The sequence below is a fragment of the Mercenaria mercenaria genome, chromosome 5 (genome assembly GCF_021730395.1).
Source record: "Mercenaria mercenaria strain notata chromosome 5, MADL_Memer_1, whole genome shotgun sequence".
Taxonomy (NCBI): domain Eukaryota; kingdom Metazoa; phylum Mollusca; class Bivalvia; order Venerida; family Veneridae; genus Mercenaria; species Mercenaria mercenaria.
The window spans coordinates 43,892,692-43,918,007 of record NC_069365.1 but is presented as its reverse complement, the minus strand read 5'-3'; the positions used below and the strand labels follow the sequence as shown (position 1 = coordinate 43,918,007).

The 25,316-nt window shown below is 37.0% G+C and overlaps 3 protein-coding genes across 3 annotated transcripts in view; 1 reads left to right on the top strand and 2 right to left on the bottom strand.

The window, feature by feature from the left end:
• The window catches only part of LOC123557054 (pre-mRNA 3'-end-processing factor FIP1-like), a 31,947-nt gene extending 29,545 nt beyond the window's left edge, over positions 1–2,402 (top strand). Inside the window, exons 15-16 of the mRNA XM_045348252.2 lie at positions 678–803; positions 1,482–2,402. Coding sequence (XP_045204187.2) covers positions 678–803; positions 1,482–1,611 — 256 coding nt within the window. The 3' untranslated portion in view covers positions 1,612–2,402. The remainder of the gene's footprint in view (positions 1–677; positions 804–1,481) is intronic.
• Positions 2,403–10,644: 8,242 nt separating this feature from the next.
• Positions 10,645–14,221, bottom strand: LOC123558950 (ninjurin-1-like). The gene is made up of 2 exons (XM_045350784.2): positions 13,752–14,221; positions 10,645–11,783 (listed from the first exon to the last, which is right to left on the bottom strand). Exons 1-2 carry the CDS (start codon positions 13,944–13,946, stop codon positions 11,370–11,372), a joined length of 609 nt encoding a protein of 202 aa, XP_045206719.2. The 5' UTR covers positions 13,947–14,221; the 3' UTR covers positions 10,645–11,369.
• A 4,549-nt stretch (positions 14,222–18,770) lies between these two features.
• Positions 18,771–22,901, bottom strand: LOC123558949 (acetylcholinesterase-like). Its single transcript, XM_045350783.2, has 2 exons — positions 21,584–22,901; positions 18,771–19,985 (listed from the first exon to the last, which is right to left on the bottom strand). Exons 1-2 carry the CDS (start codon positions 22,378–22,380, stop codon positions 19,694–19,696), a joined length of 1,089 nt encoding a protein of 362 aa, XP_045206718.2. The 5' UTR covers positions 22,381–22,901; the 3' UTR covers positions 18,771–19,693.
• Between the last annotated feature and the right edge of the window lie 2,415 nt (positions 22,902–25,316).

The window sequence follows — 25,316 nt, the reverse complement described above, 5'->3', positions numbered from 1 at the left end:
ATTAACCTTCACCCTGTTGAATTTTTAAAATGGCCTGTTCCATCAATCAGTTTTGGCAATACCACTTATTATTCAAAGGGGTGTTCACTGAAAATTTATTGACTGAATAGCGAACAGTGCAGACCAAGATTAGTCTGCATGTGCAGGCTAATCTTGGTCTGCAAAGATCGCAAAGGGAGAATAAGTCACCGCCAGCAAGCTAAAGGTTGATAAGAAGTAATTGGTGAAAACTTGACATTGTGCTCATGCAGGTTGAAGAATATTTTCCTCATCTAGTATCGTTAAATTGACTATGTTTAGTTTGCAAGTTTCATCTTAAGATTTTGTTTAGGCATATGAATATTTTTGCAAAAAGTGTTAAAAGTTTTGAGATAAATTTCTTAAAAAAGAGTCAGGATTTGAACCTACATGTATATCAACATGGAAACTGTGCCTAGCAGCAACAGGTCCGATCATGTCACTATCATAACTGCTGAAAAGGGTGAGCAAATAACACTGATAAACACGGCTTTCCTAGAATCGCATCTCATGTTGTTTGTGATAGTAGGAACCTGCTTGTTTTAAACTATTTTTAACTTGTTTTTTTTAAGACCTATATACAGCTTGTTTGTTTGAAACTATTTTCATACAGGGTTCATGTTTAAAATCTTTATTTGTATCTTAATGTTGTATTGTAGGGATTACTACAGGAGTCGTGATTCAGAAAGGTCAAGGTCAGATAGAGACAGGTCAAGGTCACGTGAACGGGACAGCAGGAGACATAGAGACAGAGATAGAGACAGGGATGATAAAAAGTCTAAAAGGTTTCATAATTAAAAAAAAAATCATCTCCTTTCAGAACTAACAGATATATACTTTTCTTAAGAATAGAAATTGCAGATCTTCCATCCTTATTTTAAACTGTAGAAAATATGTATATAATTCAGTTACAATAATGATAAAGTTATAAAGTAAAGCAAATAAGTAGAAATAATGTAGTTTCTTGCCAGACAGGATTGATAATGGGAGGTTCTGTAGAATATTTACAAAATTGATTGAGTTAGGCCTAAACATAATTGTTTCTGGTATCCCGACCTACCCTAAATTTTTGGCCCGACCCTTAATGTTTTTATGGCCTCGGAGAAATTTATTTTTCAACTTTTTGCAAAACTGCAGTTTTTATGCTTTAAACATGGTCAGAGATGCTAGAAATCAACCTACTGATGCTCTAAAGGCATAACTCCCTTATTTTTGTCCATTTTTTGACAAAAAATAATTTCTGAAAAGTCTCACTTAATAAAAAGAAAATCCCCCCCCCCCCCCCCCCAAAAAAAATACATTAATCTACCAACCCTAATTTTTTTTAGCATGTTACCGGAAACAAACAATCATTTTTTTAGGCCTTATTCTTATGCTGTCCAACATTTTGAGTGCAATAATTTTCTGTGATATTAGAAAAGTTAAATTTTGAAAGTCAATGCAATGATTATCTGTTATTTCAGAAAAGTTAAAGATGAACCCGATGATTCAGATTATTATAAGTCCTCATCCTCGTCCAAACACAAGAAATCTAAACGATCGAAGCGAGACAAAGATGATGAGTCAGACAAACAAACAGACGAGGGGACGTGATGATCAGGATTCAGATGTGTTCATATTTTCATTATTTGTCATGACTTGTGCTTTATAGGGGCCATTCATGTTTTATGGGTAAAGATTAAGTCTTATTAAAAAACTTCAAAAGCGGACTTTGCTTTAAACATACTGACGTGAAAATTGAAAATGAATCTGTGTGAAAACAATAGTTCATAAGAAATAAATTATGTGAGACATTGATGAAATTATGTACAAACTAAGCATCCTGCATTTGTTTTTGCAAATGTTTTATGTTGGTTTTTCAGTAGTATTGTTTTCCATTTCAGACGTTCATTTTGTATCTAACATGTTGTAAAACAAAAACAAACAAAAAATTCTACCCCCTGTCTATCCCTAAGTGAGGCTAACACAAATGTGAACTTTGTAACAAAGTGAAACACGCGTGAAGTCTTGAAATGATTCGATAATTGTATTAAATGTTGTACAAGAAGGTACATACATGTAAATGTATGTCAAATGCACCGAGTCTCAGATGGGATTTTGCCACCAAGCATCAGTTCTTGGTAACTTGGATTCGAACAGTAACAAGTGTAGAAGTTACATTTAAGGGAAAACAGCTGACAGAACTGATGGAAAATCGCATTTTATGAATGTTAACATGTACGTTATGTCAAGTTTAGATATTGATAGGGAATGGTATCTTTGTTCACCATATCATGTAGGACTTGCAACATAGGAGTGTCTGTGTATTGTTATGGAGTAATGCAAACGTTTAAGAATGGTATAAGAGCTATTGTCAATCTTGAAGTATTAAATTTGAATACACACACGTTTTTTTCTTCCTTTATTCTTATGTGGCAGAGTGGTTAAGTTTACTGACTTTGTATCGGCCCTCACTGTTGTGGGTTTGAGATCTCGCTTGGGGTGTAAAATTATTCATGTGAGGAAGCTATCCAGCTGGCTTATGGAAGGTCAGTGGTTCTACCCAAGTGCTTGCCTATGATTAATTAATGCCCAGAGGGGCACCTGGGATCTTCCTTCACCATATAAAGCTGGGAAAGTTACCACATGACCTAAATTGTGTCGGTGTGGGCCCTTGTTTTACATAGACATATGTTTTTGAAGCAATGGCAAAGAAATTTGGACCACAAATATGATGTTTGATACAGATTTCAATACTCGTCTTGAATAGTCTTAATCATGACCTACTGATATGTTTTCGTTTTTGAAGTTACAGCATAGAAATTTGGACCACATGTATAATTTTTGATTCAGATTTCAATACTTCAATACTTATCATTAACAGTCTTAATCATGACCTACTTCCTTGTTTTTGAAGTTACAGCAAAGAGATTTAGACCACATGTAGAATGTTTGGTACAGATTTCAATACTTGTATAGTCATAATTGTGACCTACTGACCTTTCTTGATTTTGAAGATACAGCATAGAAATTTGGACCACCTGTATAATTTTTGATACAGATTTCAATACTCATCTTGGATAGTCTTAATCTTGACCTACTGACCTTTCTGTTTTTGAAGGTCAAAGTCACAACTCTAGGTCAAAGGTTTGAGCCTTCCATTTTGTGTCCGCTCTGTATCTACTAAACCCCTTGAAGGATTTTCATGAAACTTTGGTCAATTAATCACCTCGTCAAGACAATGTGCAGAATTCATATATCGGCTCAAGATCAAGGTCACAACTCAATGTCAAAGGTTTGAGCCTTCCATTTTGTGTCCGCTCTGTATCTCCTTAACCCCTTGAAGGATTTTCATGAAACTTTGGTCAAATGATCATCTCGCCAAGGCAATGTGCAGAACTCGTGAGTCAGCCATGTCGGCTTAAGGTCAAAAGTTTGAGCTCTGTATCTCGTAAACACCTGGAAGGATTTTCATGAAACTTTGGTCAAATGATCACCTCATCAAGACTATGTGCAGAACTCATGAGTCAGTCATGTTGGCTCAAGGTCAAGGTCACAGCTCGAGGTCAAAGGTTTGAGCCTTACATTCTCTGTCCACTGTATCTCCTAAATCCCTTTAAGGATTTTTAAATTCATTGATGGCGTAATATGTGGAATATAAAATATACTTTGGAAGGACAGCTTGAGTTAGATGGTTTTGTTGACTGTTTAACAAAAATGATTTAAAGGTTTAGAACTACACGTAGTCTATGACCGTCATTTACTCCTTTTAAGCAATGTTAATAAGTTGCCGATTTAGCTATTCCAAAATTATTTGTGAAATGCATAATTAAATGTAGCTTATGACCATCATTTTCTTCCTTCTCAACAATTTGTAAAAGCTGAAAATTTATCTTTAACCGTTATAAATGTACAAACCGATGCATAATTGAGGCGCGCCATGAGAAAACCAACATAGTGCGTTTGCGACCAGCATGGATCCAGAGCAACCAGTGCATACACGCAGTCTGGGCAAGATCCATGCTTTTCGTTTTCCGAAGGCCTATTGGAATTAGAGAAACTGTTAGCGAACAGCATGGATCCAGATCTGCACAGGCTAGTCTGGATCCATGCTGGTCGCAAACGTACTATGTTGGTTTTCTCATGGCGCGGCTCATATGTCGTCTTCAAACCGATACTTTACTCGTCGCCATAGTTTCACTCTAAATACCTTGTTCAGCCTTTTTGATGGTTACATACCTATAGATACAAAGGTTGTTCAAAAGTAAGTTTTGTCTAAGGAACTTGCGAGGCTATTAATGACTGCATGGGTAGGCTATTTATTTTCCGTTATAAAAATAAATAAAATGTTACAGAACTTAGTGAAAAACTTTCGATTTGGTTTGATATTTTTTTTTTTAAATTTATATTCAAAAATGTTTCCTGTTTTGAAGAAATCCACAGAGCAGACAATAATGTTATTCAACCGCCAAAAAGTGACAGAAAGGCACGGACCGGTTATATACTGTCAACATGTAGCTAAGGGAAGTGCATTGCAGAACTACAGGAGAGGATAGTCACAGTGAATAAGACAATGTAAATTTATTTTTTTGCAGTTCGGGCGCCATCAAAAATTGTTGCGCGCCACCCATGCGTGACGAATCGCGGTTATCAATCTTTGACCCTGTTTACTGTCAGTATAGCCTTACAGCCGCTTAAGATACAAGTTACGTGTAAAGACGACACTATTGGTTGTGTCACCTATTAGTGTCCAGTAGTGTCGTCTTTACACGTAACTTGTATCTTAATTAAGCGGCTGTAAAATAATTCTCAAAATATCCATGAGCCCGCCCGCTTAGCTCAGTAGGTAAGAGCGTTGGTCTACGGATCGCGGGGTCGCGAGTTCGATCCTCGGGTGGGGCGTATGTTCTCCATGATTATTTGATAAACGACATTGTGTCTGAAATCATTAGTCCTCCATCTTGGTTCATGTGGGGAAGTTGGCAGTTACTTGCGGAGAACAGGTTTGTACTGGTACAGAATCCAGGAACACTGGTTAGGTTAACTGCCCGCCTTTACATGACTGAAATACTGTTGAAAAACGGCGTTAAACCCAAAACAAACAAACAAACAAAATATCCATATATCACACAAAATTAACAATATATTTATCTTATAATAGTTATGAAAAATTATCAGTGGACATTCAAAGTAAGATAAGCGCTCTATTAAATATCGCAGGAATACAAAAAGATACTGTTTTTTACCGACAATGACAAGGCAAACATTCAGATAACACTCTTATAAAATCCATTTGAGCTGCGCCATGAGAAAAGCAACATAGTAGCTTTACGACCAGCATGGATCCAGACCAGCCTGCGCATCTGCGCAGTCTGGTCAGAGTCCATGCTGTTTGCTAACGGTTTCTCTAATTGCAATAGTCTTTGAAAGCGAACATCATGGATCCTGACCAGACTGCGCGGATGCGCAGGCTGGTCTGGATCCATGCTGGTCGCAAAGCCACTATGTTGCTTTTCTCATGGCGTGGCTCATTTGTCTAAAAGGTTGAAACAAACTGTAAAAACAATATAATAACAGAGAAAAATGATTAATATTATTAAGGAAACGTTCTAACTACTACAAAAAGATTAAATGTCTCAGATTTCAGATTTGTTTATAATCCATGGCATATAATATGCATGTGGATAAAACAAAGTGAAATAATGAAACAGTCATAAATCCATACTGTACAAAATATTGTGCAAATTGTTGTACAAAATGCGGTACAATGTCTTGACTAAGAAAAAATTAATTGGACCAACCACACTAAAAAACCAAAGATGAAAGGGAGACAACTCAAAAACTACTTATGCAGAAATAATGACAGAGTATATTTCCCCAAATATTGTCTATTAATTGACCTGAATACTTAATGTTCTCCCTTATACTGCATATAAACCTCAATAATGGGGGGTCCAAAATATTTACATGTTACACCAGAGATAGAAAAAACAACGATATGTTATAATTAATTTCTACATAATCGTAACATACAACTTTATACCCAAAACTGAAGCATGTTAATACCATCCGTACGTGTTTACAAGTAAAGTAGTTGCTCGAATCATAAATACTAGAAAACAATATTGAATCTGGAGAATGAGCTATTTAAAATTTGACATTAAAATTTTACAAAACAGTGCTAATTTAACAAGAAAACTATTATCTTTACTATTTATGAGGTTATCAAGTTAATGAATATTAGGACGAGTAAACAATAAATTCCAACTTAAAATCATTCCGTCAAAAAAAATTCCGAGTTTACTAATGACATGACGCAACGTTGTCAACGTCGTAAAAACTGACGTCGTTGCTAATTAGCAAACTGTAAACAGAACGTGTAACCAGATCGTTCTGTATTTCGCAAAGAAGTTGTTTTTGTTTTTTGTTTTTTTTAAAAGGGACAAAAATGCCTGAATTTCTTATGAATTTGTTACGGAACTGTTTCCCAAGACTGAATAAGAACGCGGAAGCAAACAGACAACTTGGCAAACTTTACCAGGATGAATTCCAGTTCGTTGTTCCACGTAAAGACTTCGATAGATTCAAAGAAATCAAGCCGGAAGATGGCGCTTTTCTCACGGTAAGCCAGTATATGTTTCTATACAAATACATCACATCCGGTCAAAACTGCGAGCAGCCAGGTCTGTATTATGAGCGTGTATACTATTTCTTTCGGGACAAATCTTCTATGTTCCTAGTGAAGGGATGGGTACCAACCATGTCCTGTGATGAGCAGATTCCTGAAAGAAAATCTCTTGTTAATTTTAACAAGAAGATACAATTACTTGTAGCCAATGATACAAAATCTGTATATGTTAAAGAGAAAATGAAGAATGCCACACCAAAAGACTCTGCTGGGGTGTCAAGACAAGCTGGTCAGTCTGGTTCTGAATTTGAGCTCAAGAGTGAAACCAGAATGATTCCCTGTGTGGTTCATCCTGGACCGCCGCCTTTTAAATCTACCTACAATTGGGGAGTTATAAACACATGGAGCCGACATACTGCTCCCGAGAGCGATGACAACGTTCCAGTTAATATCTTCAACAAGTCGAGGCTAAGAGTCTTCCAGTCGGATTCAAATGTCGGACAACTGAAAGTGCTAGACAGGGACATAGCTGATGTTATAGAAGGAAGGCCTGTCAATGCAGAACACGTTTCAATGCGATCAAGCGGATATTGCGGCATGGTTACTTCTACACTGGATACACGTGACAGAAGAGTTAGACCACGTGCTGCTAAAGGGCCAAGGAAACGCCCTAGCATGTGTGACAACTGGCTTTATTTATAAATATTTAATGTTATACTTAACTATTTATTTAAAATGATATTGTAATATTCACAAACGTTATGTATGACAGATACAGATTTGTTAACCATCTAAATGTTTGAAGCGTTAAAACGTACATTGAACTGTAATCTATAAATTATTTCCGAAATGAATGTAACAACAATTTAGTCAAACTTTGTTGCATGAAAACCCTGCTTACTTCAACTAGAAACTGCGAGGAATCATCTCGGCATTGCGATCGCTTCCGGACCAAATATTTCATGTTTGGTGCCCGGCATGACCTGTTATGAACAATTACGAAGATACTTCTTGCTGATACAGATTCTTATGGAAAATGTGATAAAATCATTGTATATAAAGACAAAAACCTTTTCGAAGAAAACAGCTGCTGTGAATGAATTCAGAATGATTCAAGAAATTGTTCATTATGGACCCCCGCCCGAAAGATCTACCAACAAATAAGGAATAATTACCTTGAACCGGAACATGGCCAATAAATCGTGGACAATGCCGCTGTTTACGTATTATACCGACAATGAGAACTACTGGTTCAGATTAAGAAATTTTGTGGACAAGGTCATAGATGAATGTTACCTAAAAAGCGTTTGTCAATAGAAGACCTCAAGATATTTTTCAAGAATAATAACTCCTACAGTAGAAACGTGACCAGAAAAATCTTCACGGTATGTGGAAGAAATGACTGTAATCAAGATTATAATTATTTTGCATTTTAATATATGTATGAACAGCGATTGTTATTTTCTAGTATTTCCAATACAATTTAGAAATGAAAGATATTTTGCATTTTTTGGGGTTATTTTTTTTCCCGAAATTAAGTCCCTGGTCGAAGTAGGGGTTAAAAGATATATGTATTACACAACTTCGTACAGTATATAACTAACCATGGTTTGCGTTTCTCTGTGACAAGTGTTTGGCAAGGAACTCTACGACTGTTGATTCACAGGAGCAATAAGACTACAGACAAGTATTAATACTATTATTACTCTGCAGCTGTTGTCTGTATGTAAAACTTAAATACGTTTTTGTTCTTTCAGGCGATATATAACGTTTATTTATTATATCATTTGGAAACTTAAAAAATTTAAACGAATCAGAATTTTCCGGTGATGTAAGTGCAATAAAGGTTGATTCACAGAATATCAACAACTTTGTGAATGAGTTTGACTCGGAAATAGAGGATGTCCTGAATAAGCACGCTCCTCTAAAAGAGAAAACTATAATTCAGAGAGCACCCAAACCATGGGTGAAAACCCACTGCTTCAAGGAGAGTCTAATAATTGATTGGCCGAAAAATTTGCTGACTTTCTCATGGCAAAAATCTCAAAAATACGTCAATCCTTCCGTGAATACCAAAACTTTGAACCTCAGGTAAGGGATGTACAAAATTTAGACAAATTTACTGAACTGACTCAAGATGAAGTGAAAAACACTCCAGTGAATTGAACACTACGTCTTCAGAGCTAGATATTTTACCAACACCTTCTCCCTAGTATCACTAAATTGGCGAATCTCTCATTACAACAAGGTGTTTTCCTGAGAAATACAAACAAGCAGTTGTTAGACCTTTGCTAAAAAAGCAGGTCTTGAACTAGAACTTTCCAATTATCGTCCTGTGAGTAATTTATCGTTTCTGTCAAAGTTTTTGAGAAAGCTGTTCTTTACAGATTAAACAAACATGTAAATCAAAACAGTCTTTTGCATAAGAACCAGTCTGCATATAGGAAATATCACTCCTGTGAATCTGCGCTACTTCGGTTGGTTAATGATCTTCTAAGTGCGGCATTTGACACTGTTGACCACGACATTCTGCTAGATGTCCTAAAAGCACAGTATGGTGTCTGTGAAACAGTTCTTCCATGGGTAGACTCCTACTTAAGGCCTCGTACTTGTAAGGTTAATATCAATAATGCATATTCATCAGACCGCCATCTTGAATGTAGTGTGCCCTAAGGCAGTTGCCTTGGTCCGCGGCTGTATCTCACCTATGCTGGAACTCACCTATGTTGGAACTCTTTTTGATGTCATTCCCAAATCCATATCAGTCTACGGTTTTGCTGATGACCATATAGCAAATAAAAGCTTTCGTCCCACATCTGCTTCCGTAGAATCACAAGCGGTCGGAGACCTCGAACGGTGCGCAGTTATAATCAATGACTGTATTAATAGAAACAAACTGAAAATGAACACTTCAAAATGTTTGGTGGTAGCAGACCTCAATTGAACAAACGTTTTACAAATTCGTTTAACATTGCTGGTGATGATTTCAATTAGATATTTTGAGGCATTTCTTGACGAAACCTTGAACTTTAAAGATAATATAAATCGCAAATGTCGTACAGCCATGTTGAATTGCCTACGAATTAAGAAATCCGAAAATATTTAACAAAATCAGCCACTGAAATTTTAATTTTGTCTCTAGTTATTTCACATCTGGATTACTGCAACCAAGCTAACGGTAGGGTGCGTAAGATGCATCGTATTCAAAACATGTGTGCAAAACATGTCCTTAACAGGAGGAAATTTGACTTAATTTGTTGTATTGATACTTTCTTTCATGTACAGCTGTCACATTGTCAGAGCACCTATGTATTTAACAGAATTGCTTACAGAGTATATGTTCCTAGTAGACAAGGTTTGATATCGTCAGAAAATTCTGAAAGTCGTTATGTTGTTCCATACAACAAGTGCAAAACATTTAACGATAGAAGTTTCTGTGCTATTGGTCCAAAACTGTGGAATGAACTGCCTTTAGAATAACACAAACTTAAACCACTCGATACATTAAAAAAATCTTAAGACGCTGTATTTTAGAGACTTCATGGTATTGTTAATTTTAAAAAAAATGTTTTATATGCAATGACAACAGGTGTTAGTTTGTTTTTTTTTTTTGTGAGATTTTACATTTCATCATTCATATTTTTAAGGTTTGTTAAATTAAATGTACAACGCCAGTATAGAAATAGGCCTTTTTCAAGTAATCAAATACACAAGAGGGTAGGGTAGAAGGTTTATACTTCGAATTATATTGAAATATCTTTTTGGAAAAAGTAAATACGTCATACACGTACAATTTCGTATATTGGTTTCTGGCGTTCTTTTCTGAGTCCAAATATTCATATCTCCCCCCGTTAATCTTCCTACGAGGTACCAGAACGTCAAACAGTGCGTTCCAGCGCTAAATTCGGGCTAAAAGTGTGTGGTCTCGTTAAATCCGAAAACGTTATCGGGACGTAGACTGAAGAAAAGATATTATCTATGAAAATTAATATAGACAAACTCAAAATTTGGAGTAATTTTTAACTAGTATTTTATTTTGAACAAATGCTGGAAATATAAGAAAAACAATCCGCAAACAAAGGGATGCAAATAGTTCGTTTTTTCTTGATAAATAATTTAAAGTCTATAATATCACAGCAAATATGAAAATATACAATCATGATGTATACTCTATACATACAAAATACAAATACATATATTCAGGTGCATGTGCACCTAGCGTCATTGTCTATTAACAGTACCCCATATTCGGACGATGAACATCGCTTTGAGTCTCGTATGTGCTGAATTTTCACGTGAGAAAGTCGTCCAATTAGCCTGATGGCAGTCAATTGTTCCAATCTTATTCCTGAAATTACGCTTCGATTGTCACTTACGGAGTTCCTCCATCTTAATGTAATCCCATTACCTTAACAGTCAAATGGAGTAAATTAACCCTTACCCTGCTAAATCTCTAAAATGAACTGGTCCATCATTCCATTTGGGCAATGCCATTTATTATTCGAAGGGGTGTTCACTGAAAATTTACTGACTGAATAGCGAACAGTGCAGACCATGATCAGCCTTCACGGATGTGCAGGCTGATCTTGGTCTGCACTGGTCGCAAAGGCAGAATCACTTGCTGGCAGCAGGCTAAAGGTTAAACAAGTGATAAAAGATCTTTTCATTTACGCAATCCTTAAACTTAATCCTTAAATAAAGACGTTTCCTGATAAATGTAAATGATCGACGTAAATGATTCCATTTACGATTGGCTACCAGTGTGTTTCATATTACCCTCTACACCGAACCCTGCTATTAAAACATTAGACACAATTACAAAGAGAACAATAATGCTCCCGGCTCTGTCCAGCCAAGTGGCAAGTCCCGTCATTCTTTTAATCTTTGGACAATGTTCTTGCGGTAACGAATCTTGCTTGTTGTGTTCTTCAAGAGTATTTTCTATAGAGTTAATTACCACCATACAAATTGTAAACACAACCTGTAAACCAATAGACATACAGATGAATGTTAGAAGAAGGTAGAAATATTCATTCTCCGAGGCAAGAAGAGCTTTAAGTTGAGACACGTTAGCCATTATGAGAGCGACGTCCATCAGCTTGTGAATGAAGTTACGTTTGCCGACGTAAGCGTTAGGTACCTTGTCTGTGTGTTGTACCTGAAAATAAAAAAAAGTAAATTAATGGAATTGAATATTGTCCTTAGTATATAAAAACTGTAAACATAATTGTAATAAACTTCATTGTTTCGACTAAATAAATAGACAAATGACTAATTCTTAAAGCAATGACGTTTTATACAAAAATGCATTGATTTTAAGCATTTACATTATGCGTGGAAGAAGTACATTGTTCTAAAACTTTTGCGCAGTTGCTGATCTGCTACTTACTGATTCTCCTTTTGGTTTTGGTTTTTGGGTTCAACAGTATTTCAGTCATGTAACGACGGGCAGTTAACCAAACCAGTGTTCCTGGATTTTATACCAGTACAAACCTGTTCTTCGCAAGTAACTGCCAACTTCTCTACATGAATCAGAGATGGAGGACGAATGATTTCAGACACAATGTCTTTTCTCAAATCGTCACGGAGAACATACGCCCCGCCCGAGGATCAAACTCACGACCCCGAGATCCGTAGACCAACGCTCTCCCTATTGAGCTAAGCGGGCGGGCTTTCTCATTTTGGGTTAAATAAGAAGTAGAATAATTGCGAACGGTATTGGACAATTCTAGTTAATTGAATGAAAATGTTTCAGCAGATAAAAACTGTAAACTGTCGGTTTGTATATAATGGAAAAACAAATGCCTTGAAAACAGATATGTCTTTTTACAAGTTAGAAGACTGAAAAGTAATGGAAATGCAGTATTTAGTTGTTAGCGTTTAGTTTTTTGCAAGAGTTGTTAGAGTTACAGTCTATATCTGTATTGTTAATATGTGTATTAGAAATCAAATTTAACGATATAGGCTCCTGCTATCAGAAATAAGCAAAATAAAAAATATAGTTGAAATATTTATATCTAGAAATAGGTTATTTTTTTAAGAAATCAGTTAAATCCGAGTATTTTATCTAAATAACTGACGGATAACCATTAATTTCATGTTTTTATTCTGTTGTGTATTATATAAACGAAATAATAACAAAAGAAACAAAACATTGTCCGTAGTGTGTGTGTGTGTATGTGTGTGTGTGTGTAGGGGGTGGGGGGGGGGGGCGGGTTATGTGCAAATTTTGTAACAGTTTTAATATATTACATGAGAAATTTTCTCAGAAATAAAATTTTTGAAAAAGTATTTCATGTAAATTTTGGCATTTATGAAATTATGTATATCAGGTAATACTCTGAAATCCCGAAAATAAGCCGCGGCTTATTTTAAATTTTCGTAAGGATTTGGTGACTTATTATCGAGGTCGGCTTATTTTTTAGTCCCGCGAACTTTTGAATACATATATTCAGTAACCAGCGTATTTTCGAGTACCGAAATACTAAAGATACGGATGCCATATTTTTGCTTTTTAGTAAAAACATCGACGTCGGTAAATACTTATACTTCTGACATATTGTTTTGTTACAATTTGTTACAATTTCCGATGCTAACAGATAATTACCCATTAAAATGTTTTGTCAGTTCTAACAAACAAAGGATTTAATCGCCCAACAAATATGAATAACTTACACAATACGTGATAAACACTGCATTGTGTTATAAAGACCGGTCATTTTAATTAATAGAACTGACGTGACAAGAAGTGTTTGAGACAGGAATTTGATTGCTTTTAAAGTTTTAATTTGTCCAGGGTTTTAAAAATCAGCACAACTCGCATTGTTTTAAGTGTTTTTATTCCAAAGTATGTTTTATTGCTATTACATTTGGAAATAAATCTGCTATACACGTTGGTAACTTTTGCTATCTTATATGGTGTCCTAACAAAGTCATTGATACTTTTATTAATACAAAAAATATCGGCCGGCTTATTTTTGAGTGCGGCTAATTCTATGAGCCCTTTTTGCCTGTAGTGAAATATTGGCTTATTTTCGGGATCCCAGGGTATCATATGCGACCAACTTCAACTTCAACGAAAAAATAAATGTAGAAAATATGTAATTAATACAGAGCGACTTAGTACCTTTAAAGCACCGTCTCCATCGGCTTCATCCGGAGTATCGTCCATCTGAACAACCGACACCGAGTTAGCATGTTCTGTTGTCTTCTTTGTGTCGGCTGCGGTGTCGTCTGCTCCTCCACGTGCTTTCCATCCGGTGTTCTTCAGGCTCTCGTTCAAGGCGCTGTCTGAATAAACGTCGCTCTTGTTTGTTGACATAATCGTTTTGAAATTAATATATTTCTTTATTTACAAAAAAAATGGAGCGTAAAGAATTTAACATCACAAGAATTAATGGTTACCATCTGTTAGAGCATGTCTTTTATTTTACATTTTACTGGAAATTTTATTGTCATGAAAATAAACGCGCAACGAGATAAGTGACACATTCTCAACTTCCGGAAAGTCATTGTCATTAAAGAAGTTGGTAGGTACTATATTAGTTCACATAAGACCAAGAAAGATAAAGCTGTTGATTCAGTACCGCACAAAATATCTGTTATGCATATATAGGCTACTGAAATCGTTGGTACAGGGCGAATCTGTGTAAAGAAAATTGCAAACTTAATTAATTAAGCTTTCTGAATTTTACATTCACCCGTGGATTATTTTGTAACTACTATGATTAAGTCCTGTGAAACAAATTTCAACATACTGTTGGACCTATGAAATCAATCAAAACCACGTAAGTGTATGTAGTATATACTATAAGGATGTAGGCGTTTCAAACTAATTAAGCTGATATTAAAGGGACTATTATTATTAGTAACCCACATATTTTAGGCGAAAAATAATTTCTCTCAAAAGTCCATAAAAACCAAGTACTCTGAAAGTTATTAGTGGTACAAACGTATTGTCATAAGATTTTTGCAAAATATTCTTATAAATAACCAAAAATATTGTGCAGAAGGTAGTAAACCGTTGCAACGCTTTTGAAATAATGCAGAAAATTTACATTCTTCTTGCATTTTTACCAATATCTAACTTATATTTTCACCCACTTTATCATTTTTCAGTGTCATATATACATTCTATGCCAAACTTTGTGGAAATGAACATGTTGAAAAATTTCACCCAGACTGTGGACGAGTAGCTTTAACTGTTGAATTTAGTTATAATAACAACAATATGTGTATCTACTTTCAATATCTCTTCGCCGACTTAGATACTTACATTAGGAAATATGACATTGTTTCAGTCCTTGTGATGCAGATGTTCACAATTAGATACACAACATGATACATTAATTATTCCTTTGAAATCAGTCGATGCATATGACGGAAAAAACCACTTACATATAACAATATAAAAACGAAACACCTTTATTCATGTGATTATGCTATTGTGTTGAATGCTATTAGACCTTAATTGACGATAGACCTAATCTCGTGCTTCGTACCGTTTCATTTCCGCTTAATTGCTTAACCCTTGGATTGATTCTGCCTTTGCGACCAGTGTAGATCTTGATCAGCCTGCACATCCGTGCAGTCGGTTTGATTGAGTCTGTTCATCAGAGATAATCAAGTTTCACTTCTTCTGGAAGGAAACTGTAGGATTCTGAAGTAGCTGCTATATATTTCAATATTCAAGGCGGGGTTTAACTTAAAAAAACAAACTATGATCGGACATGCGCGTCCACTTGTTTATAATTTATACGATGCTTCATTTCAATGAAAACTGTAGGATGTTATGAGTACAAAATGTTCTGTTGCAGTAATATTTCAAAGTAGAAAAGGGCGGTAACTCTAGAAAAAATAATTCGACATGTAAGGCCCGATAATATGCGCATACCCGCTTCATACTGGTTATGTACATCAAGTTAGATGGAAATTGTAGAGGAGTTGAGTACACAATGTTCTGATGAAGTTTTACCGAATATTTTAAAGTTCAAAGAGGCCATAACTCAAAAGAGAGAAAAAAAAACGGACATTACTCTCAAAACTATGAACAAGTTCACTTCATGTTAATGATGTATACCAAGTTTCATTTCAGTAAGAAAGAAACTGTTGGAAGAGATGAGTACACAAGAAAATTATCCTCTGGTGAACCTCTACAATTTTTTTAAGTTTTTTCCACTTGGCCACCAAGGCAACAAGGACATAGTCATTATTCCTGTTAGTGGGAAATTTAAATTATTCTGAACAGAAGTCATTTAACGAAAATATTCCAATATTTTTCATGCCCATTTAGAAACAAGAACTAGATATTTCTTTTAGAGGTACTGTAAACCTTTTTTCACGACTGGTCAAAATATGAAAATCGGCAAGCAGATTTCATTTCATTCCTTGGGAAAATAACGTCATAAAATACTGTCGCCATAAACATGCCGCATTGTTTCAAATATGTGTATTACGGAAAATTTGAAAATCTTCTCTAGATCAGCTGGTTTAATTTCAAAAACATCTAAGGCATTAATAAGGTATCGTTTCCACGGGTAATCCATTACAAAAAATGTTCCAGTCTACAAAATGGCTACTGGTGGTCGAGGCCAATTTCTACATGCGTTTTACACCTCTTTGAGCTGGTCAACTCGTTGAGCAATCTAGGTACATTTTGATCCTCTTGTTTAAAAAGCTTCTAATTTCTACTTTCCGTTTAGAATTTCTTAAAAAGAGCTCTCCGACATAATAATATTGAAGCAATATGGCATTGCTGTTAGGTAACAGTCAGTATTACTATCCAAAGTTAAGAGCAAGGTTAAAAACCCCGGAAGTAAACGGAACGGGCAACACAACCAGAGCCCCGGAAGTAAACGGAACGGGGAACACAACCAGAGCCCCGGAATTCAACGGAACGGGAAACACAACCAGAGCCGTGGAAGTAAACGGAACGGAAAACACAACCAGAGCCCTGGAAGTAAACGGAACGGAAAGCACAACCAGAGCCCCGGAAGTTAACGGAACGGGAAACACAACCAGAGCACCGGAAGTAAACGGAACGGGAAACACAACCAGAGCCCCGGAAGTCAACGGAACGGGAAACACAACCAGAGCCCCGGAAGTCAACGGAACGGGAACATTACCAGAGCCGCGGAAGTAAACGGAACGAGAAACACAACCAGAGCCCTGGAAGTTAACGGAACGGGAAACACAACCAGAGCCCCGGAAGTAAACGGAACGGGAAACACAACCAGAGCCCCAGAAGTAAACGGAACGGGCAACACAACCAGAGCCCAAAAAAGTTAACGGAACGGGAAACACAACCAGAGCCCTGGAAGTAAACGGAACGGGCAACACAACCAGAGCCCCGGAAGTAAACGGCACGGGAAACACAACCAGAGCCCAGAAAGTAAACGGAACGGGCAACACAACCAGAGCCCAGGAAGTAAACGGAACGGGAAACACAACCAGAGCAGCGGAAAACGGCACGGGAAACACAACCAGAGCCGCGAAAATAAACGGAACGGGAAACACAACAAGAGCCCTGGAAGTAAACGGAACGGAAAACACAACCGGAGTCCCGGAAGTAACGGAACGGGCATCACAACCAGAGCACTGGAAGTAAACGGAACGGAAAACACATCCAGAGCCCCGGAAGTAAACGGCACGGGAAACACAACCAGAGCCGCGAAAATAAACGGAACGGGAAACACAACCAGAGCCCTGGAAGTAAACGGAACGGAAAACACAACCGGAGCCCCGGAAATAACGGAACGAGCATCACAACCAGAGCACCGGAAGTAAACGGAACGAAAACACAACCAGAGCAACGGAAGTAAAAACGGCACGGGAAACACAACTAGAGTTGCGGAAATAAACGGAACGGGAAACACAACCAGAGCCCTGGAAGTAAACGGAACGGAAAACACAACCGGAGCCCTGGAAGTAACGGAACGGGCATCACAACCAGAGCACTGGAAGTAAACGGAACGGAAAACAAAACCAGAGTCCTGGAAGTAAACGGAACGGGAAACACAACCAGAGTCCCGGAAGTAAACGGAACGGGCAACACAACCAGAGCCCAGGAAGTAAACGGAACGGGAAACACAACCAGAGCACCGGAAAACGGCACGGGAAACACAACCAGAGCCGCGGAAATAAACGGAACGGGAAACACAACCAGAGCCCTGGAAGTAAACGGAACGGAAAACACAACCGGAGCCCCGGAAGTAACGGAACGGGAAACACAACCAGAGCCACACACCACAAAACCTTCCACCCACAAACATAAAACAACAGAACATAGTTTATCTAGACATAGTTCTTCTAATATCCATCCACAATATTCATTTTAGATGTATTAAAACGATATGAAATATTTAGGGGAAAGGATGCGAGTAAAACGGGATATATTACAATTATATAATTATGAGGGGTAAAAGTGAGGATGGCTGAGGAAGGTCTGACACACACGCGACAATGCAAACAATATATGAATTACGTTGCTGATAAAGTCAAATTAAATATGGTAATCGTTTATTACTCTTATTACATAAATTTGGTTTAGAGCCAAAGTATTTTCAACGGCACACTTTTCGTAAAAGTTTGCCTTACAATATAATGCACGACTTTGTTATTCAATACTGTTTACTTTGATGTCAATTGGTACTATCGTGCATTAGGATATCAGTTAACATGCAATGCATTTTAAACCTTCTGCGCACTTCAATTTAGATTTTCTATGTATATATTGTATACTGTCTTGTCATATTCTTGTATTGTATATTCTTATGGGTCATTGGTATTGAAAATAAACTATGAACTACATTGTGTATGCTATGTAATACGACTACATGTATCAGAAGTATATATGCTAAAGATATTTGACAATTTCTCATGATAATGATAGTAGTAAAATAACAAAAATATTTTGCTCAAATCTGCAACATATATTCTATACACTGAACACTTAAAAGTAGAATGTATAATTAATGAGCCGTGCCATGGGAAACCCAACATAGTGGCTTTGCGACCAGCATGGATCCAGACCAGCTTGCGCATCCGCGCAGTCTGGTCAGGATCCATGCTGTTCGCTAACGGTTTCTCTGATTGCAGTAGGCTTTAAAAGCGAACAACATGGATCCTGACCAGACTGCGCGGATGCGCAGGCTGGTCTTGGTTCATGCTGGTCGCAAACCCACTATGTTGGTTTTCTCATGGCTCATATATACAAATACAGACACATTGTGTCTGAAATCATTCGCCTTCTACCTCTGATTCATGTGGGGAAGTTTGCAGTTACTTGCGGAGTTACAGGTTTATACTGGTACAGAATCCAGAAACACTGGTTAAGTTAAAAGCTCGTCGTTACATAACTGAAATAATGTTATAAAAGGCGTTAAACCCAAAAACAAACAAACAAACAAACAAACAGAAAATGCAGGCAGATGTATGAATTGTTCACACTTAATACAACACACGCATGAAACAAACTGTTTTTACTATCAATAAAATTGCGTCTCAGTGTTTTAATCTATAATTGTCATAATAACCTCATTAATTACAAAAATACAATGACAAACAAAACAAATACACCCTTTACAGACAATGTACATTGCATAATTACATATAAAACGGTACGAAAAAGACGAAACAAAAAGCAATGCGTTGGAAGGTCAGCTACCCTTGTAAAGGGAACTGCTTGGGGGTTGTTTAGTGGGAGGGGAAGGGGAAAGTTGTTGGTAAGCGAGTTTGGGGCATGCCAACTTCATGTATATGGGATGAATTACTTGATATTTACAAGATGTAAGTAGAAAAACTATTCCCGAATATATTTTGAGGACATGTCGTTTTAGTATTGATCTATATGTAATGCATTTTTAATGCTGTTCTTTTATTACGCAAAACCCAAAACCCAAAAGGATATCACTATCACGAGTCTTCAGTCTTATCGGAATGCGAAATGACACTTAAAATTAACCTCTGGATATCTTGCACAGAATTAGGTGTATTACTCAGAAAACAGGATTCCATACTAATATTATTCAAAACGTTTATATAATCATATTTTTTTGCAAATATTTATCATTAAGGACGAATTAATTGAAGCAAAAGCATTGCCATGATCAGTGACTTCATCCAATAAACCGGATCTTCAGCAGCGGCGCTGGTATATACAGGATCATCACAATCCGAGCCGTCCTTGTGTACAGCTTCTATAAGAGCCGGAAACACATCCAACCAGAAGTTAGCCTCTTCAGCGTAGAATAGCCGACCAGCAGATGAGTTTGACATAAATTTCTCGAGTTCCAAATAATCTCCTGATTTTAAGTTGTACTCCAGCCAACGTGGAGTAATAGAGACCGGAATGTTTGGATCGCTGTGTAAATAAAATAGAATACAATTATCATAATGAACTTTGCTTTTTTACACTATAAGTGCAAATTAATTGAGCCGCACCATGTGAAAACCAACACAGTGCGTTTGCGACCAGCACTGATCGAGACCAGCCTGCGCATCCGCGCAGTCTGGTCAAGATCCATGATATTCGCTAATGGTTTCTCTAATCAGGATCCATGATGTTCGCTAATGGTTTCTCTAATTGCAATAGACTTTGAAAGCGAACAGCATGGATCCTGACCAGACTGCGCAGGCTGCGCGCAGGCTGCGCAGTCTGGTCTGGATTCATGCTGGTCGCAAATGCACTATGTTGGTTTTCTCATGGTGCGGCTCAATTATAATAAGAATATCAGGATTATTCTACTAATTTAAAACGTAATGCTTTTTAAAGTGTGTAAACAAACCAGAGAGCTGTTCTTATTGTAGGAATATTTCGTTGTGTGATGTCAGGACAAAGAAGTGTGTAAACAAACCAGAGAGCTGTTCTTATTGTAGGAATGTTTCGTTGTGTGTATCAGGACATAGAATTGTGTATCCTCGTAACAGTGACACAATGGTGATTGGTATCTTGACAGAACCCAAAGTGTGACCTTGGCATCTGAACTAAGTGTCTGAAAAAGACCGCAGCATCTCCATCTCTTAAACAACCTAAGACTAGTGTATGTGTGTATGTATGTATGAATGTATGTATGTATGTATGCGTGTGTAAGCGATAGACATAGTGTGAAATTAATAAAAAAAATCGGTGCAATAAAATCTCACAGACTAATTACACTTTACATAGAACACTGGAACTAGACCAGATCGAAAATGGCATTGTAAATGTTGTACCCTATCCCTAGGTATACTAAGAGAACCATGGTCATGAAAGGGAAAAATATTCTAACCCATTTAAATCGTGCATTTCTCACCTAACGAGCAACTCTGGAAATAGTATATGCATACTGGACAAACTGTTTATCTATGGTCCATCGTGTACCAGTCACTTTGTCTAAATTATTCTTATCACAAAGGTATTCCACATATTTTATGTTTTCGTCAACGTTACAGTACTTGGATAACTTCCCTTTAGACTTATATATACTGTACCAAATGACGCTTTTTTGACCCCTAAATATAACCCTGAAGCTTGGGATCAGAGTCTTATGTGCCTTGTGTGCAACGTATTATCGTCTTATGGGAGTAGTTTTGCGTATAAAAAAATGGAATAACAAAAATATCTGATGTATACTCTCCGAATATATCATTCTTCAGGAAGTAGTCCAGTCTTTTCTTTTGCAACATATGCAGGTATGTGATGGAACATATATATCCTGCCAATATTTTAATAAATATTTGTTTTGGGGACAGCTGGGAATAATAATATTATAATAATAGGACGTTTAATACAGGGCGGCGTTTATACAGAGGCATACGGTACGCTACAAATCTACTGCAGCAGTTGAACATTGTACTTTGCACTTTTTATTTGAATCACGTATCTTGTTTTTAATCAGGCTACTGTTGGGATGCATTTCAGTACTTCTATCCCATGAATACTGACAGTCTGACACTTTATTAAAGCAATAAACGACTCACCCGGACTTGATGAAATTTGTCCAGTATGTCACCATTTTGTTGACAAGATCTATTTCCCATGCGTTTTGTTCACCTACACCGATATATCCAATTCCACCAAACATGAACAGAAGCTCATCCGAATGGGTTGCTCCTGGGATCCAACTTGGTGTTGGTATCCAACGGCGCGAAGGAGTTGGTGTGAAGTGATACATAAAATTTCGAGAAACGTTTGATTTCTTATGCAGACGGGCCATTTCAATTGCAGGTGTACCGTAGCTGACATCGCCTAAAAGTTTGGTTATCTGAAGGCGAATTGAGTTGCTGTCACTTGGATCTTTCCAGTTCGTGTACTGAGCCGCGACGAGATTTGTTACTTCAGTTTTGAAATCCATTTTATATAAATAATTCAGCATAGACGGAATATAATTTAGAGTCATATTCTCACGCGTTGGCTTCAAGGCTTCTAACTTGTCCGGTGGTATCACAAAAGGCAAAAACAGTACCCCTTCATAGGCGTTAAAACCACTCAGGATATCGATCGATCGAAAAAATTCTACTTCTTCCAAGCTTTGACGTTCTGACATTCTTGCGATATGTTTTGGATTGATTTCAACAAAATCACCATCTACGATCGGACTGAAATATACAATATAACCAAACTCTTTAATCGCTGATAAATAGTCATTAACTGACTTGCTCCTTAAGCAGTACATCAATGTAGTAATAGTGACATCAGTATCGCACCCTAAACTGTTTGCCGTAATTTTAGCGTCATTCAAAGCGTCTCTTTCTAACTCTTGAACCGGCATTGACATGCTACCACTTTGCGCTATGATCCTCTTGAAAAGTCAATGATTTTTGTCTGTTAGCCCATGTTGAATAGCACTCATTGCACCAGCGGATTCACCAGCTATAGTTACTCTATCTTTATCCCCGCCAAATCTACTTATATGGTCACGGACCCATTGCAAAGCCATACGCTGATCCCAAAGGCCGACGTTTCCAGGAGCATTGTAATCACCAGTGCTGAGGAACCCGAACACACCGTGTCTGTAGTTGATAGTTACAACAATAACGTTTCCAGCCGCGGCAATGTAACTACCGTCATACTGACTCCCAGCTCCTTCTAAAAACCACCCACTGGCGGTTCAGCAAAAGGAATACCGAAGTACTGGTGTACATCCTTGTATGGTAAAGCATCCGAAGGCAATGTTGTCGTTTTCCCAATGATTTCTCATAAACTAGTTACAACACTAGGGTCCTTGGAATAAGAAAAGACGATTGAAGAAAACATAACCCAAATACTAAGTGATAAACGCTCAATGATTTATTACACAGCTATACTCGGATAGAACTAATGGGCTTGTTTTTAACCTAGCAGATTTAAAACGCGAGGTAGTTAGTTATGCATCAAGTAACATTTGAAGGCCTCATTATTCAGAAGGGGTGAACGATATTTCTTTCCTGATATATCTAATTACATTTACATTATTGAACCCTGGTTTGACGATTAAAAGAGGAAAGACAATGAATGGAACATAACATTAAAAAAAAGCATGATCATGTCCATGAGTTATTAGAGATACAAAATTAGAATTTAACATTTTTTATCGTATTTTCGATTATTTATTGTTTTTCCCCCCATATAAGTATTATTTCAATTGAATCCTCGCAAAATGTTATACAAAATTATGTTAAATCTCATTTAAGCAACATGTTATGACATTTTCCATTTTTCCTACATTCTGGTAGAGATTTATTTTAAGTTCATTCAATAACATACCTGTTTCTGCTTAAATGTCTTATATTAAATAATAACCCACATTTCAACAGGAAGTATTTTAAAAGTTGTGTATAAACTTAATTTTAATAGAAGTGTCACTTTGATACATTTATTTGATAGATAGATCTAGTGGGATATTTTAAAGACCTGAATAGAACAACGACATTCAAAATTACTGAAGGTTCTTCAATAAATTATGTTTGCACAACCAAAACAAATAAAATGGAGGTAAAATAAAATAACACGCTTGCATTTCTAATGAATTACTGCTAAACGTAAAATCGGCAATGCAAATATTCGACAAATGCCAAAAACGTTCTTATATTTCTGTCATTTTTCATTATCAATATTCAACAGATCATCACTTTGTTTGTTTGACAGAATATCTAAATAAAAAGCAGTGTGTTAAATTGAAAAATGTTATTGCTGATTTACGAATGATATGCCAGTATTCAAATATTAAAGCTGAAAGACAAGTGGAAATATTGAGATCTAGAAGAAAATGTATTTTGTGTAAATAGGACAACATAGAAGGCGAGTATCACATAATTTGTTATTAAGCTATTACGTGGTTGAACGAGATTATGTCATCTGAGTTTATGTTGCATACTACTGCGCAGAATCATACAGGGCTTCTATCCACGTTATTATTCTAATGTTATAGATCTACATAGATAGATTAAATCCTATAGTCATGTCATGTTTACTCTGATTAGAAAAAATGCACATACAACTATCATGTTCGCCTATAAATGGGTAGGGGCCTCCGTGGCCGAGTGGTTAAGATCGCTGACTTTGAATCACTTGCCTCTCACCGATGTATGTCCGATCCTCATTCGGGGCGTTGAATTCTTCATGCAAGAAAGCCATCCAGATGGCACAGTAGATCTAATAATCCGGAAAAAAATCAGACGAACGCGCGCAAACATTTTTGATATATGAAAAAAGATTGCTCAATGTATGGCACAGTTATAATCCAGAAAAAAAATCAGACGGACCCGCGTACGTTCGGCCAGGCGACATTTGTCGGAGCGCCATGGCGACATTCGGTGGGTCGCTATAACAACGTTTGTAAACGTGTCTCTGCGACAGGTGCCCGCCCGTGATGATGTAATACACGGAAGGACACATGGGGTCTTCCTCCACCATCAAAGCTAGAATGCCGCCATATGACCTATTATTTATAATTGTGTCGGTGCGACGCTAAACCCAGCAAAACAAATCTAGAAATGAGTAAAATTATAGAACTTTACTTGCGTCAAATTTGAATATCAATCTGAAAAGGTAAGCTGTTTTTGTAAAAAGAATCATTACTTAGTTAATTGAGGTAGTCTTATTATTGTATTAATCATTACCACTGTAATATTATATCCTGATGAGGAAGAGCCACTGATCTTTAAGACATGTACATTTAGGGCCATTTCTAACTCGACACCTATATAATGCCATGAAGTTTGATTATTTGTGAACGGATTTTGTTCAAATTGTGAATATAAACAATTAAACACATTAGACTTACTTCCCCGTAATTTAATCCCAACTGATAAACATATAGGTATAAAATTTAACAAAAAAAAATATCACTTTAAAATCCGAATTCACAAAATGGCATAACGCAGAATTCTAACAATGTGAAAGGTAACTGAATCACATAACAGTTTGTACGTCCGGGTATTAATACTTCGTGTGTCCTCCCACGGCTCTCACAACATGCACACACCTCTGCCTCATCGACAGCATGCAGTTCCGGATGACCCATTGGGGACATATTCCTCCATTCCTGCACATGGGCCTCTTCCAGTTCACGGAGATTGCGAGGGGCTCCGGGTCGACTCCGTACTCGCCTGTTCAGCTCATCCCACAGGTGCTCAATAGCATTGAGATCCGGTGACTTTTGCGGGAAAAGCAGCTGCCGCACAATCTGTTGTTGCAGCAATATCTGTGTCGTACGAGCGGTATGGCGCAGCA